This window comes from Lepidochelys kempii, chromosome 2 (genome assembly GCF_965140285.1).
Source record: "Lepidochelys kempii isolate rLepKem1 chromosome 2, rLepKem1.hap1, whole genome shotgun sequence".
NCBI classification, from domain to species: Eukaryota; Metazoa; Chordata; order Testudines; family Cheloniidae; genus Lepidochelys; species Lepidochelys kempii.
The window spans coordinates 170,789,544-170,806,440 of NC_136381.1; the positions used below are offsets into that span (position 1 = coordinate 170,789,544).

Below are 16,897 nucleotides of genomic sequence, written 5' to 3' on the forward strand. Positions count from 1 at the left end.
ATGTAGCCTCTCTCTGTGCCCAAAGTCAGTCCCAACGCATCGGTCTGTGTGTGTGTGTATATTCTAACTATATGTTTCATTCTATGCATCCGATGAAGTGGGCTGTAGCTCAGGAAAGCTTATGCTCTAATAAATGTGTTCGTCTCTAAGGTGTTCTCCTCAAAGAGGGTTTCTCACAAGGGCACTTAAACTCAACTCACAACCAGGGGGGCCCCCCCTCCTTACAGTACTTTCTGAACCGAAATCTGGATTTCAATAGTCACTCCCCTTCTCCTGGAGTGCCAGAGTTGTTCATTATTCATAGTCCGGGGCGTGTCCTAAGCAGGAGTTGTATATAGGCAAGAAGTTCAGCTGAATGAGAGAACAGATGGGAGCCCAGAGTTACAGAGAGTAGAAGCCAATAGCAGGCAACAAAGAGAATAAAAAGAAGGGAACTTTGCTCTCTCTTAATTTATTTTTTCTCCTTCATTTCCCCTCTGCTCTCCTCTCTTTCCGTGACCATTTTGGGACCACGTTTCCTCCCAGCCAGACCATTTTGCTCGGTTTGGGTATTTTTTTTAATTGTTGTTGATTTTTTTTTTAATTTATTTTATTCTCAAATTTGTGTCTGCGGCAAGAAATCAGTGTCAAAGCCAAGTGACCTGGGCGCTATTGAAGGGGAGGAAGCAACAAGCCGTCTTGGGCGCTAGCTGCTCTTCCTTCTCGTCTTCCTGCAGGGGTGGAGGGCGGGGGGTCCCGGCTGCAGGCAGGGGGTGACTGTAGCTTTAGCCTGCTGGGCTCGCCTCCTCTGGTAGGGGGGCGAGCGGCTGGGGCTTGAGCCTCCGGGGCAGGGGTCTGTCCTGGTCTCTTCTCTCTCCTGTGTTGGGGGGCGAGTGCCTGTGACTCCCCTCTCCTGTGGGGGGGGGCGGCTCTGCCCCGGGCTAGGTGCGTGTGTGGCTGCGGCTCTGTCCCTCTCCTGCTCTCTCTGCTGCTGCTCGTCCCCTCTCCAGCCCCCCCCCCTCCTCCTCCCCCCCCCCCGTGCGCTTGTTGCTATGGTGGCGCGGCTCTGCGTGCTGTGGGCAGTGGCAGCGCTGGCGCTGCTGAGCCGGCGGGCGGTGGCGGTGGGGCCGGTGGTGCGGTGCGAGCCCTGCGACGCGCGGGCGCTGGAGCAGTGCAAGCCGCTGGCGCCCGAGTGCTCCGAGCTGGTGCGGGAGCCGGGCTGCGGCTGCTGCTTGACCTGCGCCCTGCAGGAGGGGCGCCCGTGCGGGGTGTACAGCGAGCGCTGCGGGGCCGGCCTCACCTGCCAGCCGCGCCGAGGGGAGCTCAGACCCCTGCAGGCGCTGCTGGAGGGCAGGGGGCTTTGCACCAACGTGACCACGGGCAGCAAGCTGCGGACCTTCCTGCTGCAAGGACCACACGTTCCAGGTAAGGCGAGCAGAAGCTCCAGCCGTTCACTTTGTGCGTGTGCGTGTGTGTGTTGTTTAATGCAAAAAAAAAAAAAATTGCCCCTCCAAAAAAAGTTTGATGCAAATCAATCTATCAATCCGTTGCCTTTATGCAACAAAAAAAAAAAGTTTAGTTTGCACATACCAAAAAACAAAACAAAAAAACACTCCCTTACTGCAAAAATGTTTCTGTGAAGCGCCATCCAAGTATTGCAGCCAACTCCTAGCGGATGGGTTCTTAAACAGAACTCCAGCCTTAGTGCGCTGTTAAGACTGACGTGGTCGTTCCTGCTCGGCAAAATAAATGGCCGTGTTTTCTGATCTCGCGGTCAAATCTAGGGCTGTGTGTGAAGTTTGGGCTCGTTTGAATGAGGAATAAGAAAAGAAAGGTTCTTTAATCTCCGCTGTTGCAGAATCCTTCCTTTCAACAGAGGTGAGGATGCTTTTTTAAAAAATATGAGACAGTCGTTCCCCCTTTGACTGAGGAGGCAGGTCTGCCAGGCTGAGATATTTAAAATGGGTGAATTGCTTGTAAAGGAGTACATAGAGAATGGGACAAATATTTTCCCAGCCTGGAAAGTTACTGATTATTTAAAACAAAGAGACTGGTAGTTTTAAAAGGGGTGAATATTGTGGGTACACTTCTGCAAATAAACGATTGGTAAAAACAAACCTTTCCCCTACTCTCTTGTAAGTAAAACTATTTAGAGTGTGTTTCTTTAAGAGGGAGGGAAGGAAAGTTGGAACAACTTCTGTAAGCATCCACATTTTGCAATGTTCAGAAACAAGGGAAGTTGGGATTCAGATCAGGAAAGCACAATTAATATTTGCACAAATTTCATTAGAGAGTTTACTAACCAATATCGATGATGTAACATCTACTTGTGATAAAAGGTTTGAAAGCAGTGTGGAGTTTTTCTTCTGGGTTGCAGGCACTCTTTGGCTGGCCTCTCCTTAGCTGTGTGAGGGGAAGTGGCCACCAGTGTGCTCTTAACTGGCTGCTGCAGGAGCACAAAATACCTTATTATTATTTTTGTGCTGCTCACAAGCAGTGACAATTTGAAAGAGGGAGAGTTCAGAACATGCTGAGTGAAGATTTAAACCTCATTGAAACACATGGCAACATCCTTCATCATAAGAGCTTGATGCTGTTAACTCTACCTTGAAAGGAATCCTGGATGAGGGGGTATCCATCCAAATGCGTGGAAATTGGAAACGGCTAATTATCAGTTGTTATTATTATTATTATTATTTATTATGTAACTGTAAATATTAGAGGAAGGGAAGGGGTAGATGGCTCTGGACTTTCACTTCTGTTTTGGATCTCTTACTAACTTCATCCATAAATAGTTTAAATACTAAAGCCCTATGCTTGCACTCCTTATTCAGACATAAAGCCTGTTGAAGTCAGTGGGAACTTCGCCCCTGTGTATAAAGTGAAAAGTAGGCCCCTTCCTGGGGAATACAAGTTGAGTGCTTAGTTTTCAAGAGGGAAGAAATCTGCTGAACCAATGCTATGCATAGTGCCTGCCTCTTTCAGGGACTACTAGAGTTTCAATCCTAAATCCAAATTCCCAGTACAGATTCTAGCATACAGCAAACTCTCATAATAGGATCAAATCTGTTCCCACACATACAGATAAGTAGAATACCATGTAAAATTGTTTTTGTCATTGTTACATTACAGCAAGTGCTAAAAAAAGTTTTATATGGATTTATATTTTAAAATGTCATTTTAATGCCAGATTTAGAAGGCCATTAACTTCTAGTGCATACTAGATCTTTCTGGCATTGATACAGTTCACATTTTAAGGGACTATTATTATTAATAAAAGAAAAAAACAACTCTCCCTGTGCTTTTTTCATGATGGTTTTGAATGTGCTAGGAATGGGTATGTAACTAACATGACAACAGCTCTATAGAATAAACTGGTGCAATACAGTATGTCTTGACATTATAAAAAAATTGTAGTCATAACTCATAAATCTGATTTGAGAACTGCTTAAGAACAGATTGCCATGATTAATTATATAAACTGTGAAGTGGCCACCGTAATCTGTTGGTTACATAATGCTTGTTAAAATACTTTCTAAATCTATATGTACATGGTGAATAAAGTGGAATGGCTGCAAAATACTATTGGGGAAATAATTTAGATTTAGGAGAGCTAGATTATTATGTTCTATTGTATCAACACTTCCAAACATCATTGAGAATGAGAAAAAAAATACTACTGTAAAAAAAAAAAAAAGAAATTAAACCACAAAAAATATGTTCAAATACCGCTGAGAGTCTGAGTTAAACCCACAAAAGCCAGGAAATTCAGAGTTAAGACTTAAACTTCCTTAATCCATTTGCGCTGAGAGTTGGATTTTCCTGGTCAATTATGTCTACTGCCAGCAGTGGCTACACCAAAACCACTGGCACAAGATGTTAATTCTGATCCCTCCTCCTCCTCCCTGTGCCTATGTATTGCAGGGGCCTTAGTGCCATATGTGCTAAAATTGTTGGACTCAGTGGGATATGTTAGGAAGGCTTTCAGTCTTGATGCTGAATTTCTTGGCTTTGGTGTTTTTTAGTGAGCCTTTTAGCACTATTTTAATATAGATTTTGTGCTTTAACTTTAGCATAGCATTGAAGCAACGGTATTAAAAGTAATCTGTGCCCTGCACATCAATTATCATTTTACATTCCCAATGTGATTTCCGTTCCTTTTTTAAAAAGTTCAGATGGCGTGCAGCCAAAGGGCTGAAATGCAGCAAGCAGTCTGACTTAACTGATAAAGGATATAAACTTTAAAAATGTCTCAGAGGAAATGCAGCCGTCTGCATTTACACTGGAAGGGTCCTGTAAGCTATAGTACAGTATAGACACGTAATCTTAAGTACTGTATATGGAAACTTTGTGCCTGCACAGTATTCTGGGGCACTTTATTTTTGTTTACTTCTATGGAAAGTAGATAGAGAAGAAAATATTTTTAAACTCTTCTGACTCAGAGTGAAAAGCAAATAAACTGGATGTTTGTTTTTTGATACTATGGCAGAGTGGATGGCAATGTTGTGTTGGTAATCTGAAATGTGTTTAATATAAAAATAGAATCAAATTGGAAAATTCTCTATCAACTAAGTAAAATTTAACTTACCAAATTTTTGCAGTATGTGGGAGAAAATTAAGAAATAACTGTATTAAGGCCCATTAAAATTAACATGGTAGTATTATTTCTATTTAGTAATACCTCTTTGTTAATTCCCTTCCTGGAGAAGTTATAAAGGAGAGACAAAAAGAAAGGAGTACCTTAGAGACTAACAAATTTATTTGAGCATAAGCTTTCGTGAGCTACAGCTCACTTCATCAGGCATGCATCCGATGAAGTGAGCAGTAGCTCACGAAAGCTTATGCTCAAATAAATTGGTTAGTCTCTAAGGTGCCACAAGTACTCCTTTTCTTTTTGCGGATACAGACTAACACGGCTGCTACTCTGAAAGGAGAGACACTACATTACAGAATACTAACCATCATAAGACATTACAGGAATTCATTATCACTACTAAGTGATAATAAAATCAGTTGTAGGACATAAATAAATTATTTGAATTTTTTGCACGTCTTGCATTGGTAAAGTTGATAACAGATTTCTGATTCAGATCCAAACTCTGGAAATGATCAAGTCCCCGTGCAAATCTGCCCCCTTCTGGTGGGAAAAAACTTCAAATTAAGGGAAGCAATTAGCTATATACTCAGTTTAAATAGCAGTGGTTTAAAAAATCAAATTGATGGAAAGTATAAATGAAAATGTTCATACAATTAAGTAGAAAAGAAAGATGTTTAATTAGTAGCAACCAACAATGACAGTGGAATGGCAGAGTTTAAAAGAATTACTAGGAGTTTACGAGATATTTCAGTCATGAGAACATTAGAATTATTTCTGTTCAGGAAATACAGACATTGCTGCTCAGAGAACTCTATATCATTTAAGGCTCTCTGTGTTTTTTAATAAAAAAGAAAAGAAATAATAGAATCTCTTAAAATAAGCTATTGTGCTCCTAGGCTTAACTGAATAATTAACTTTGTTTCTTTGTTGAATTTATTTTATTTGAAGGAAATTCCAGTGATTCAGAAGAAGACCAGAATGCCAGTAGCATAGAGAATCAGGCCATCCCTAACTCTCACAGGGTGTCAGATTCCAAATCACATCCACATCACACCAAAATAGATATCATCAGGAAAGAACAAGCCAAAAATACACAGCGGTACAAAGTGGAATATGATTCACAAAGTACAGATACACTGAATTTCTCTTCTGAATCCAAACAAGAGACTGAATATGTAAGTATATTTATAAGTAGAAAAGATAAATACATTCTCATGCTTGCTTTTTTTTTTTTTGGCATGCTGTATTTGACAAGATAAATAGAAAACCAGATGGTGGTAATTGTTGTAGCCATTTAAGGAGTTCTGACTGTGTGATCAGTCAAACTATTGGAGATGCAAATGCAGAGGGTCAGCAGGCCAGACAGATCACATTTGGAAACCACAGAGGTCTAGTGTTTGTTTTTAATCTGATTATCAATAAGAATCCTTGGACAGTAAAAAAGATTAATCTCACCTATAGTTTTCACATATGGGTGTGAACAGAGTCAGACTAGGACTAATAACAGCTTGATTAGATTTGATTACCCACTGGCAAGAAAGAAAGGGCAATGCAAAAAAGAAAAAGGCCTTACATTCAACCCAAAGGTCTGAGTCTGTGCTCCAGGAAGCAAATTACGGAAAGTGCTCTAGCATGGAACTGAGTACCAGCTTTTGATTGATTATCAAATGTGCCTAGTGCACACAAATCTGTGTTCTAGATTTGTAGTAATTGCTCTGTCACACTGAAAATGTCTGCAGGTAATGACCATAGGGATAAGAGCTGCCACTGTTTCTTATTCCTTATTCACAGTTTATGGGCAAGATTGCAGGGCAGCCTGGGTATAGGGAAGGTGAGCAGGTTAAACTATGATTCATGTACTGCTCTTGGCAGACAATCTGGTTATCCTCATACCAGTGCCAACAGGCATGCAAAATGTTTCTTGGGTATACTTTGGCACTTCCTCAAAATATTCATGGGTGATCCAGACGTATCTTTCTTCCACAAAAAGAATGTTTCAAAACCTACAAAAAGTAGTGAGTTCCATCCATGTAGAGAGTATATGGCAGCTAAAACAAATTAGCAAGGTTAATTTTCCTGCCTGTTCAATGTATTACTGAAGTCAGGCGTTCCAGTTAAAGCACATCAGAGTCTGAGAGGTTCAGAATGTCCTTCTTCCAAAAAATAAATCTGTGTATAGCAGAATTATCATTTTAGGTAGCTGTGAGGGCTGATGAGAGATTATGGGGCACTGGCCCAGAACTAGGGCTTCTAGGGTATGGCTACACAGCAGCTGAGAGCATGCTTGTCAGCCTCAGTAGTCAGGCTTGTGCTTGCAGGATTCAAGCTAGCATGCTAAAAATTGAAGTGTGGATGTTTCTAGTCATTTCTGGTCAGATCCATCACCCTATTTTTATGGAGTTCTTTGCTGCTTAGTGCTTTTTAATATCTACAGATTTACTATTTTTAAGAATATAGGAGACAGGGTTTGAACGAGAGGATTTCATTTGTGCTTTCTAAAACATGATCATTGACAGGGTCCCTGCCGTAGAGAAATGGAAGACACGTTAAATCACCTAAAGATCCAGAATGTCTTGAGTCCAAGAGGATTCCATATTCCAAATTGTGACAAGAAAGGATTTTACAAGAAAAAGCAAGTGAGTAATATTTCTTGATCATTTCAATAAGTGTATTTCAGCTTTTCCACATCGTTATCTGTTAATACAAAGTCAAATTTAACATTACTAGTAATGTTCATGTGCATTACGTAGCACTTTACTGAAACATTAGTTTAAGCCCAGTTTCAGGACCTGATGGCATAGCACCAAGCCATGTCAGGTGTAGACAGTGTTTTTATTTGCTGTCGTTCCTGACAACAGATTAATCTGAGAAACTTCATACCCAATCACACATGGGTTGGCCAGAGCCCCGGATATCAATGCCCATCAGTTTAAAAAAAGCATTAACCCACAGTGTTAACTGTTGGAGTCACCATATGACTGTAATAGATCAGTGCTTTGAATTGTAAATAGCTGCTTGAGAGTTCCTAGAAGAACTGGATTAGGTCACATTACAAAAGGCAACTTGAGAAAGCCATATATCTGTCGTTTATACGCTGCAGAGATCACTTCCAAAATCTATGTCATGTTATAGTGAAAGTGATACACTCAGTATTTACTCTTCAGTATTGATGGTCTCTCAACCCCTTTGGTTTTCCATTTGCATTTGGTTACGTGCTTGTGACCTTTCTTGACAAATGCAAACACCGCCACAGCTATTCATGCCTTTGTTATCTCCATATTGAACTATTGCTACATGCTCTACTTAAGGGTGCCCGTGAAGGGCTCTCAAGAAACTTTGGCTAGTGGAAAATAAATATCAGGGCCCTTGCTTAGTGTTTTTCCATGTCAGAACCCATAATTCCAATGTTTAGTAGATTGCAATGGCTCTGAATTAGTTTCTTGGTGCAGTTCAAGGTGCAGTTTTAAATTTACAGAGCTTTATATCAGGGGTTCTCAAGCTTTTCAGTGGGCTGGTTCACATCTTTAAAGAGAATTTATATAGTGGGCCACCTTCCCCCTCCCTTTCATGATTACTCAGGCCCACTTCTCCCTTCACATCCCTGTGGTAACCACAGCAGTGCCTCACACTGGAAAATAATATTAGGAAAGCATTCCATGTATTTTTAGTTGTCGTCTGTTTTTTATCAGTTGGAAATGAAAGTGAAATGAGCAGCCAGCCCAACTTGGCTACCACACATCCATAGGCTTCACTTTAAGTCCTGCTGCTCTCTGTTGCTTGGATCATGGATTTCTTCAAGTATGTCTACTCTGCAAAAAAAAAAAAAAAAAAATGTGTTCTTAACTTGGTTAGCTAATCTGCATTAGCTAACTTGGGTTCAAGTAGCAGTGAAGGCACAGCAACTTGGTTTTTAATTTGGGTTAGCAGTTGAAATTCAACCCCAGGTTGCCTCAGAGGCTTTAACTCCAGCTTCTAACCTGAGTTAAAAGCCAAGTTGCCGTGACATCACTGCTGTTTTAACCCAGGTTAGCTAACATGAGTTAAGAACACACCTTTTTTCAGCACAGGGGTATCCTTCCTCTTATGTAACATCTCAACAACTGAGCTCAGCAACCTCTGCAGATTTGATGATGGGCACTCAGAGAGGGGGCTCCTGGCTCTAGAATACACTTCTTCCACTGATCTGACAGTGCCTATGTTTGTTGACCTTTAGGGCGTGCTGCATAGCTCATCTATTCACTCTAGCTTTTCCTGAGCAGCTGGTGATTTTCTCAAGCGGGGCAAGTTTCTTTTTTTGGGTTGGAGGTCTCATTTATGCTGGTGTGAATTCTTGTTCCATGATATTTTAACTTGATGTAAATGAACGTAGGGCCATATGTAGGTTGCAGCCCTCAATCTGCATTCATTCCACAATGCCATTGATTTCAACGAAAGTTATTCAATGGACTAAGGACAGCACTGACCCTCTGAGTGGGAACCAAGATTGTGTGTGTGTTCCTATGACATAGAAGTGTTTAGCTTATTTAAAGCAATAGATATTTGAACAGAGTTCCAAGAGATATGCTTTTTGTTACATACTGTAGTCCGTGTGCTCCTTTAGCTATTAAAGAAGACCAAAGAATATGCTCTACTTTGTCCACTTGCAGAAATTGCCTGCAGTACTTTTGTCAACTTGCAGCTCAGATTGTGAGCTCTTTATGGAATGGACATTTTTTCTTCAGTGTTACTCTATGCTAGGCGCTTTCCTGGGTACTACCGTAAATAAATAATAAGATCCATAGGCACCAAAATGTTGAGGTGCATTTCTGAGCAGTGGTAATTCTGCCGTTAGGGAACCTGGGCACTTCCCCACTCCAAAAAATGATATTAAAATAAGTGTACCTTGATGTCAGTTCTAGTCATCATTCAAAGCTATTCATTTAATAGAATAAGATGAAGATCCTATGTAAGGGGAGCTGCTTCTGCACTCTAAATTCTGTAGTGCATGTTCCACCAGAGGCTTTAAAACTGCATCTGCTGAATTTCAGAGAGAGTTCCTGCACTACATGTAGTGGCCTATCATGGGGGCATCTGTGGCAAAGGATGTGCCTAGTCCTGCCAGATGCCATGCCACGTGCCTGTATGCCCCACTGGCTTCAATAGGAATTGAGGGAAGCTCAGCATCTTGCAGAATCAAGCCCTCAGTGAGCACAGGCAGAGTCAACACAAGCAGATATCTTACCTGAGTGCTGATCTAGTGCTAACACTTAGTACTGCTATCAAACTGTAATGCAGGCCTTAACTTTAGGGTGGGTGTCGAGGATACAGTCTGCAGCTCACAAAAATGCAAAATAATATGTTTACAGTATCGTTCTAAAATTAAATACCACAATAGGTATGAGAAATAAGTACATATATAATAGACTGCACTCACTGCCGTATGGGAAATGTAGTGATTGCACTGTTTTTTGCAGCATCATAAATCTAGATCTGATACTTTAGGAACTCAGAGAACATATCTAATCTGAATAACTTAAAGCTAGGTTATTCTGTGATTTCCTGCATTGCTGTTATTAACATCATTTAGCATTTGTAACTCCACATTATGACAGAAGAATTCAGTGTGTTATACAGTACTAGGAAATAGCAAATCATCCTAAATAATATTATTTTCACTGTCCTAGAAGGCAGACATTTTTAATAATGGAAATATCAGCTTTCTTCTGGTACCTCTAAAGTAGCTGGATATGCAGCTCAGTGCACTACGGTGGCACGCCACCTCCAAAGAACGTTGCCCAGGGAAGGTTAGCAAAAATTAGGTGTTTGCATATTTTGTAAAAGTAGTTCATTCTTTACCAAAGCAGTTTAGCTGTCATTTCAGAAGCTGTGTGGTGTAATGGTTAGATCAGTGATTTGGAATCAAAACTCCTCCAGAGTTTCTTTTTGGCTCTGCCATTGATATGGACCCTGATCCTGCAAGCTGCTCCACACAGGCAAACACTGTCATGCCTAAATGGATCCCCATTGAATTCATGGACATAAGCATTTGCTCATACAGAACAAATTGCATGATTAGGGCCTTTTTGCTTAATGTCATATTAATACCCACCTCATAAGGTGCTGTGAGTATCAAATAAAATGTTAATAAATGCTCTGAGATCTTAAGAAAATAAAGGCACTTTATGAGTGCAACTTCTATGTTGTAGATACAGATACGGTCCAGTAGTACAGTGTATTTCAGCACAGTGCGAGGCTATGCAGTGCAGAACTAACACAAAGAAACAATATGGTTATAAATAGGGCCTTACCAATCCCCCATAAAATCTGGTCTTTTGTGTATTTTTACCCTATACTATACTCCTTTATACTATAAGGTAAAAGAATATACAAGTACACAGTGTTTCTCCAACTGGGGGTCCCAACACAAAAGGGGGTCCCAAGCCTATTGTAAAGGGGTTGCAGTATTGCCACCCTTACTTCTGCGCTGTTGCTGGTGGTGGCACTGCCTTCAGAGCTGGGTGGCCAGAGAGCAGCGGCTGCTGGCCAGGAATCTAGCTCTGAAGGCTGCACTGCTCCTGGTGGCAGTGCTATCTTCAGAGCTCGGCACCTGTCCAGCAGCCGCCGTGCTTCAGCTATCCAGTTCTGAAGGCAGAGCAGAAGTAAGGGTGGCAATACCTTGACCTCCCTCCCCCCAATAGCTTTGCCACCCCCTTTTGGGTCGGGAACCCCAGTTTGAGAAATGTTGGCTTAAGGGCTTTACATATTTTGCCATTTTTCAGTAAATATTCATGCTTTGTTACAACTCTGAAATTTAAGATTTAAATATCTGAAATAGTGAAATTCAGGATTTTTAAAACACTGTCTATGACTGTGAAATTTATTAAAATGGACCATGAATTTGGTAGGGCCCTAGTTATAAAGGAGCAGCATTTGTCTACAGATAAGTGATAGGTTTGGGCTAAATCTAGTGAAGTATCATGATCATCTAAAAGAGCCATATAAAGTCTTTCATAAGAAAGTTTTCCTCTTCGTGTTCACATGAACTACCTGTTTTCCTTACTGACTAGCTCTTCAGGAACATGTTGAATGCAGTTGTTCTTCATGATTTGATTTTTGTATATCAAGTAATTGACTTTCCAAACACCCTCGGGGTAGTTTTAGTGGTTTGCTGTAAAGGAAAAGATACATCATGGAAAGCAATTTAAAGTATTTATATTTTTTTAAATATTTAATTATTATTAAATCAGGAGCATGGGGAAATTATCAAATAAATGTGGTTGCTAATATGCACTTATCATCTTGCCAAGCCATGTGATGTACAACATGAAATCAAATAGGAGAGTCAGTCGTACTGGAAGCGACATGAACAGTCCTGAAAGGAATTCTGCCCTCTCCGCTCCCTGTCCATTTAAATTAATATTTGTTATTTACTTTACTTTTCTTGGTAAACATCGGTTTAAAGGTAAAACTGGAAGTCTGGCTTTGTGGTTGTTCTAGAGTAGAGGGATCAGAGTTTGAGTCCCTAATTTAATTTTTGCTCCTCGATCCTCAGAACCTGGAAACCTGGTACAGAGTCATTGTCATCATGCCCCATGGAAGTGAGGAGCAACACTGATGAGCTCTAAAGATATCTGTGTTCAGTCCTCAAGTAAATTGTGTAAAAGAGAGGAAGTGATAAAGAGGAACGTGGAGGGACCCCTCCAGAGCATAATAGGACCCCTTTGTTTCTTATATACTGCACCAGATCTGTTAGACATTGATCCCTACTTACTCATGCCTAAGTCATATACTGTGGTATATGGGTATAGTTTCATGGTGCAGGAGTATATCTGTCTCAAGCAAGCAAAGAATTTTTGATAGAATTAAGATTCTCTAAGAATTATCCCAAATCCACATAAATGGCCAGCTTTTCAGTAGATGTGAATTGACATTGCTCCATTTAAGACAAAGCTCCCCCAATCCTGGGCCAGCCAGAGGCCAAAATAACCTTTGCTGTAAATTAGAGCTTTCTAAAGGCTGCTTTCAAGTTATGCCAGTTGCAGTCCCATAGGAATGACTGTACTGACCAGGAATTAAGTGGCACCCCTTATGCTTTGCCATGTCCCTTCTGCATTGCTCTGTGGAGGGGACAGAGCAGGGGGCAACAGGGCTGACATCTGGCCCCTCTGTCAGAGGAAATCCTCAGCTGCCCAATTTAGGGCATTATTCCAGCTGTTTTGCACTTCTGAGGCAGCACAAAGCAGCTGGAGCTGGGCCCAGGAATCTGTCCCCACTGGTATACAAAACACAGAATAAGAGATGTCTTTTTGATATGCACTGTCTATCATTTCAGTTGATGTCAGGGCAAGAGAATGCAAAATATGGGAGTTTTAGAATAAAAACATCCCTTTTGGGCCAGATCAAACTATTATGGGAGATATGTTTGTCCCTTGCCCCAGTGCTGGGCAGTCAGTGCAAATCCTTGTTTTGAACTTGAGAGATCTGAAAAACATTTCTGTGTTGCTCTGGAGACAAAGCATTATTTTTGCTGCTTATCTCTAAGGCACACAGCAGATCTGAGACTTTTTCTCAAAACAAGAAATGAAAGGTGGCTTCTAACTGTATTTAATTCTGAAAGTCAGTGATGAGATTGTAGAAAATAAAATGACATTAAAAGTGAGACCAATTTTTTAAACTGATAATTTGGTTTACATATGTATGTCTTTGACAGTAATCAAAGTCAATTCCTTTGAACCATTGAGATTTGTGAAGAACACTTCATACAGTACCTCTGAAAGCAAAGAGGATATGTTACAGATATTAGCAGAGGTACAGTTTAGTGAACTGAATACCAGGCTGAGAGTTAGGAAATCCTAACTCTAATTCTGGGCTCGGACACTGACTGTGTGTCCTATGGAAAATCACTTAAGAATTTCTGCCTTAGTTTCCTGATCTATGAACTTGTTATAATAAAAGAGATGTTGACTGTGGATTAAATTATTTTGACGCCAAAGAGTTTTAAGGATTAAACATTACCAATTCAGTTAGGTCCTGATCTAGTGGCCATTAAAGTTAATGGAAAAATTCCCACTGACTCAATGGCCAGTGGATCAGGCCATTAATGGGCTTGTTAAACAATGTAAAAGGATAAAATCCATGTTGGTTTCGTGTTTAAGGACAACTGACTGAATGGCTAACTTGTAATTCAAACAAAGATATTCAGATAATTAGGCGAATTACTAATGCAACTCTTTTTTCGATTGGCCAGGGTTGCTTTTCCCCCTCAGAAAATAAGCATTTGTTTACTTTGGACCTGATCTTGTAGACATTCTTCTGGCATAACTGCCATTGAAGTGACTAGGATTGTTGCATGCAGTATGACTGCAAAACAAAGGTTCTGAAGAAGAGAAAGCTTTGTGTTATTTCAGCACATGACATGATATTTGGTCTTCCTGCCCAAAGATATAACAAGAATATAGACTTAGATAATCATCTTCTGGCCTTTGGAATCAATGAATCTAAACGACTGCTCAGTTTCAGTTAGAGTGAGTGCTATTAGTTCATGTACCATAATAAACATGGTAAAAGCAAACATTCCTCAGGGAGAGGAGTCTGTCCAACACAATATCCAGCTTTCTGAACCATGCAAGCTCTGAAAAGCTATGGGTGATGTTTGCTTCATGGCAGGATGATGGAATCCAAAGAAAATTTGCCAACTACGGAAACCACAAAGAGATCTCTTCCCCCAAAAGTCCATGGTGGGGAGTTGTGGAGCTGGCTAGGGGCAGGGATAAAGGAGCAAAGGAGCTCTCCACTTTCCACAGTACTCAACTATTAGGGACTGTATGTGCTGCACTGTGTGGCCTTGGATAGGTAAATTAGTGGCTCCTGGACCAATCAGCTATGCTATAAGGGTGAAATGGGCTCCTATACAGAGACCTGTGCACCATTTAAGTCCTACTTAAACCTTGTTTTGAGGACTTAATTGGTGCCTGCATAGGCCTTCTACAGACTCTTTCAACCTGGATAAATTTCATCCTCAATGAATAAAATACATGAGCTGGAAATGTACACAGGCCACCCACCTGCTTTGGAGGATGATTTCTCTTGTTCCCTCCAAAGGAGGTGGAGGTAGGCTTCTTTTTTTGTGTGTTTTTATTTTTGGTGGCAGAGGATGGGCGAGGTCTTCAGGCTACGTGGCTTCTCTGTTCTTGTTCCTAGGTGATATATCTGTTGTAGTTGTCATCTAGCAAGAGCCTGATAAATTTGTGCCACAGACTCTTTAAAATTCTTCACCTACTAAATGGTGGTTATTTTAGCTCTGATGAACATGTCTCTGCAGTAGGGCATTCAGTGAGTCTACAACCATAAAATCCCAAAGTCCAGTTGACATAGATTGTGACTCCATCCTGGGAAGGAGGTTGACTGTAGAATGCTTAATATGACATTGCATGACTATTAGAGAGGGGTGCTTCCCCTTATAATAGAAGAAAACTTTCAGTTACGGAGGTACCTTTCAGCTGGACTGGGCCCCGAGGTAGCTGAGGAATGTTATATGCAATATGTGATCAGGAACTATGTATGCTGCCTTAGATTCTCTTTGTAACTCTTAGGGTCTTTGGAAGAATCTCTTTAGTGTGCTTGGTTTTCCATCTTTCCTGTACTAAATTATTATTTCTAGAGAAAGTTTCAGCTTTTATATAGATATATAAATAATTTATAGCAAAAACATACGTACACACTATGTATTACAATTTCAGGTTGGCTTGTATTGATAACTAGTCTTGGTAGGCAAGTGCTTTCTCTAGAAATTATTTAGGTTATGGATTATGGATATTCAGGCAACCTTATTTATAGGAAATTATATATGTAAAGCTCTAATATACCTAGCAGTTGTTGAAGTGATAACTCTGTTGCAGGGTATTATATATCTGTTAATAAATGTCAACTAGAGTACTGAAATACCCCTGGCAAACAGATGTAAGCTGAGGTGTTATTGCTGCAAGTGCAGTCTCTGCCAAACATGTGCTCCCTTAGTATGGTAAGAGTAATCTATTGAGTTTTTTCCCAAATAAAGGACCTGATCCTACAACCTTTACAGTTGCAAGTAGTGTCATTGAAGTTGATTTTGCTCAATAATGGACAACTGTGCTGTGTGATATCATGTGGAGTGGTTTATAAAGCTGCCTTTTTGTGCTTCTAAGAATAGTTTTATTGTAGGATGATTAGATCCCTAATAGTTGGCTGGCAGTAGAAGTAAAATATCATTATAATAGTTTGTGCTGGTAATTGGAATTCCATATACTCACAGCATGAGCAGTGTTGATTTGGCCATGTTATATTACTGAAGCTATCAAAGAGATTAGAACTAACTGGAACCCCTGCTGTACCCAAAAAAAAAAGGCGTTAACTGAATCTTACATTCATTTTGTTTCAGTGCCGCCCATCCAAAGGCCGAAAGAGAGGCTATTGCTGGTGTGTGGATAAATATGGACAGCCACTTCCTGGATACGATGGGAAAGGAAAAGGAGATGTCCACTGCTACAACTTGGAAAGCAAATGAGGGGCAGGTGCCATCTCCTGTGGAATCTGTTTGTGGCAGTTCAACCCATCAGAGATCTTGGAGGGACTGGGGAAAAAGCATGGACTGCATTGGACTTGGAGTTACGAGTTCTGCCTCCTACTGATACTGGGGGATTCATTGACTCTATGGACTCTGCAGCTGCACCCTGTCACTGACACACTTCCTGCTTTCTATAGAACATAGGGAGCTCTGAATTCCCAATTAAATCTGCACTATTTATCCCCAGAAAGAAAAAAAGGCACTTCAGAATGGATTCAGGGAGTCTCCACTGACTTTTTAAAATAACGGCCTGTGACCAATTTGATCCCGAAAGATACTGTATTTTATTTTAAAGAATTTATAGATTGTAAGCTTGTAAAAATATTAAGAAAAACCCAAGGATTTCAAGTTTAAGCTTTTTCTATACAGGTCTGACGGGAAACTTATCTTCACGGGTAAAATGTTTTATAAAAATCTCAAAGAACTTTTTAAAGAAACGTGTTTCTAAAATAAAGACATGGCTATTTTTTTCTGTAAAGTATATTATGAATATTCTGTTAGTCTGTATTTAATATAATTGTTTTTTAATAAACTTTATTTAAATGTAACATGTGAATACCAAATGTTACACATTCATTTTGGTGTATGCTACTGAATACATGCAAGTCAAAAAACAAAGGGGATTGTAAATAGAACGACGTATATATCTTTACTTAATGGGGATGAGCCAAAATAGATTTACTGCCTGAAGAAAAAGTTTCCTAAAAAAGGCTGTTTCCCTATTTAAAGTAGCTAAAACC

At 40.3% G+C, this 16,897-nt stretch overlaps 1 protein-coding gene across 1 annotated transcript; it reads left to right on the forward strand.

Moving 5' to 3' along the window:
- Nucleotides 1–348: 348 nt before the first annotated feature.
- On the forward strand, nt 349–16,654 carry IGFBP3 (insulin like growth factor binding protein 3). The gene is made up of 4 exons (XM_073332756.2): nt 349–1,404; nt 5,525–5,751; nt 7,093–7,212; nt 15,972–16,654. The coding sequence occupies exons 1-4, from the start codon at nt 1,032–1,034 to the stop codon at nt 16,095–16,097; spliced, it is 846 nt and encodes a 281-aa protein (XP_073188857.1). The 5' UTR covers nt 349–1,031; the 3' UTR covers nt 16,098–16,654.
- The last annotated feature ends 243 nt before the right edge of the window (nt 16,655–16,897 follow it).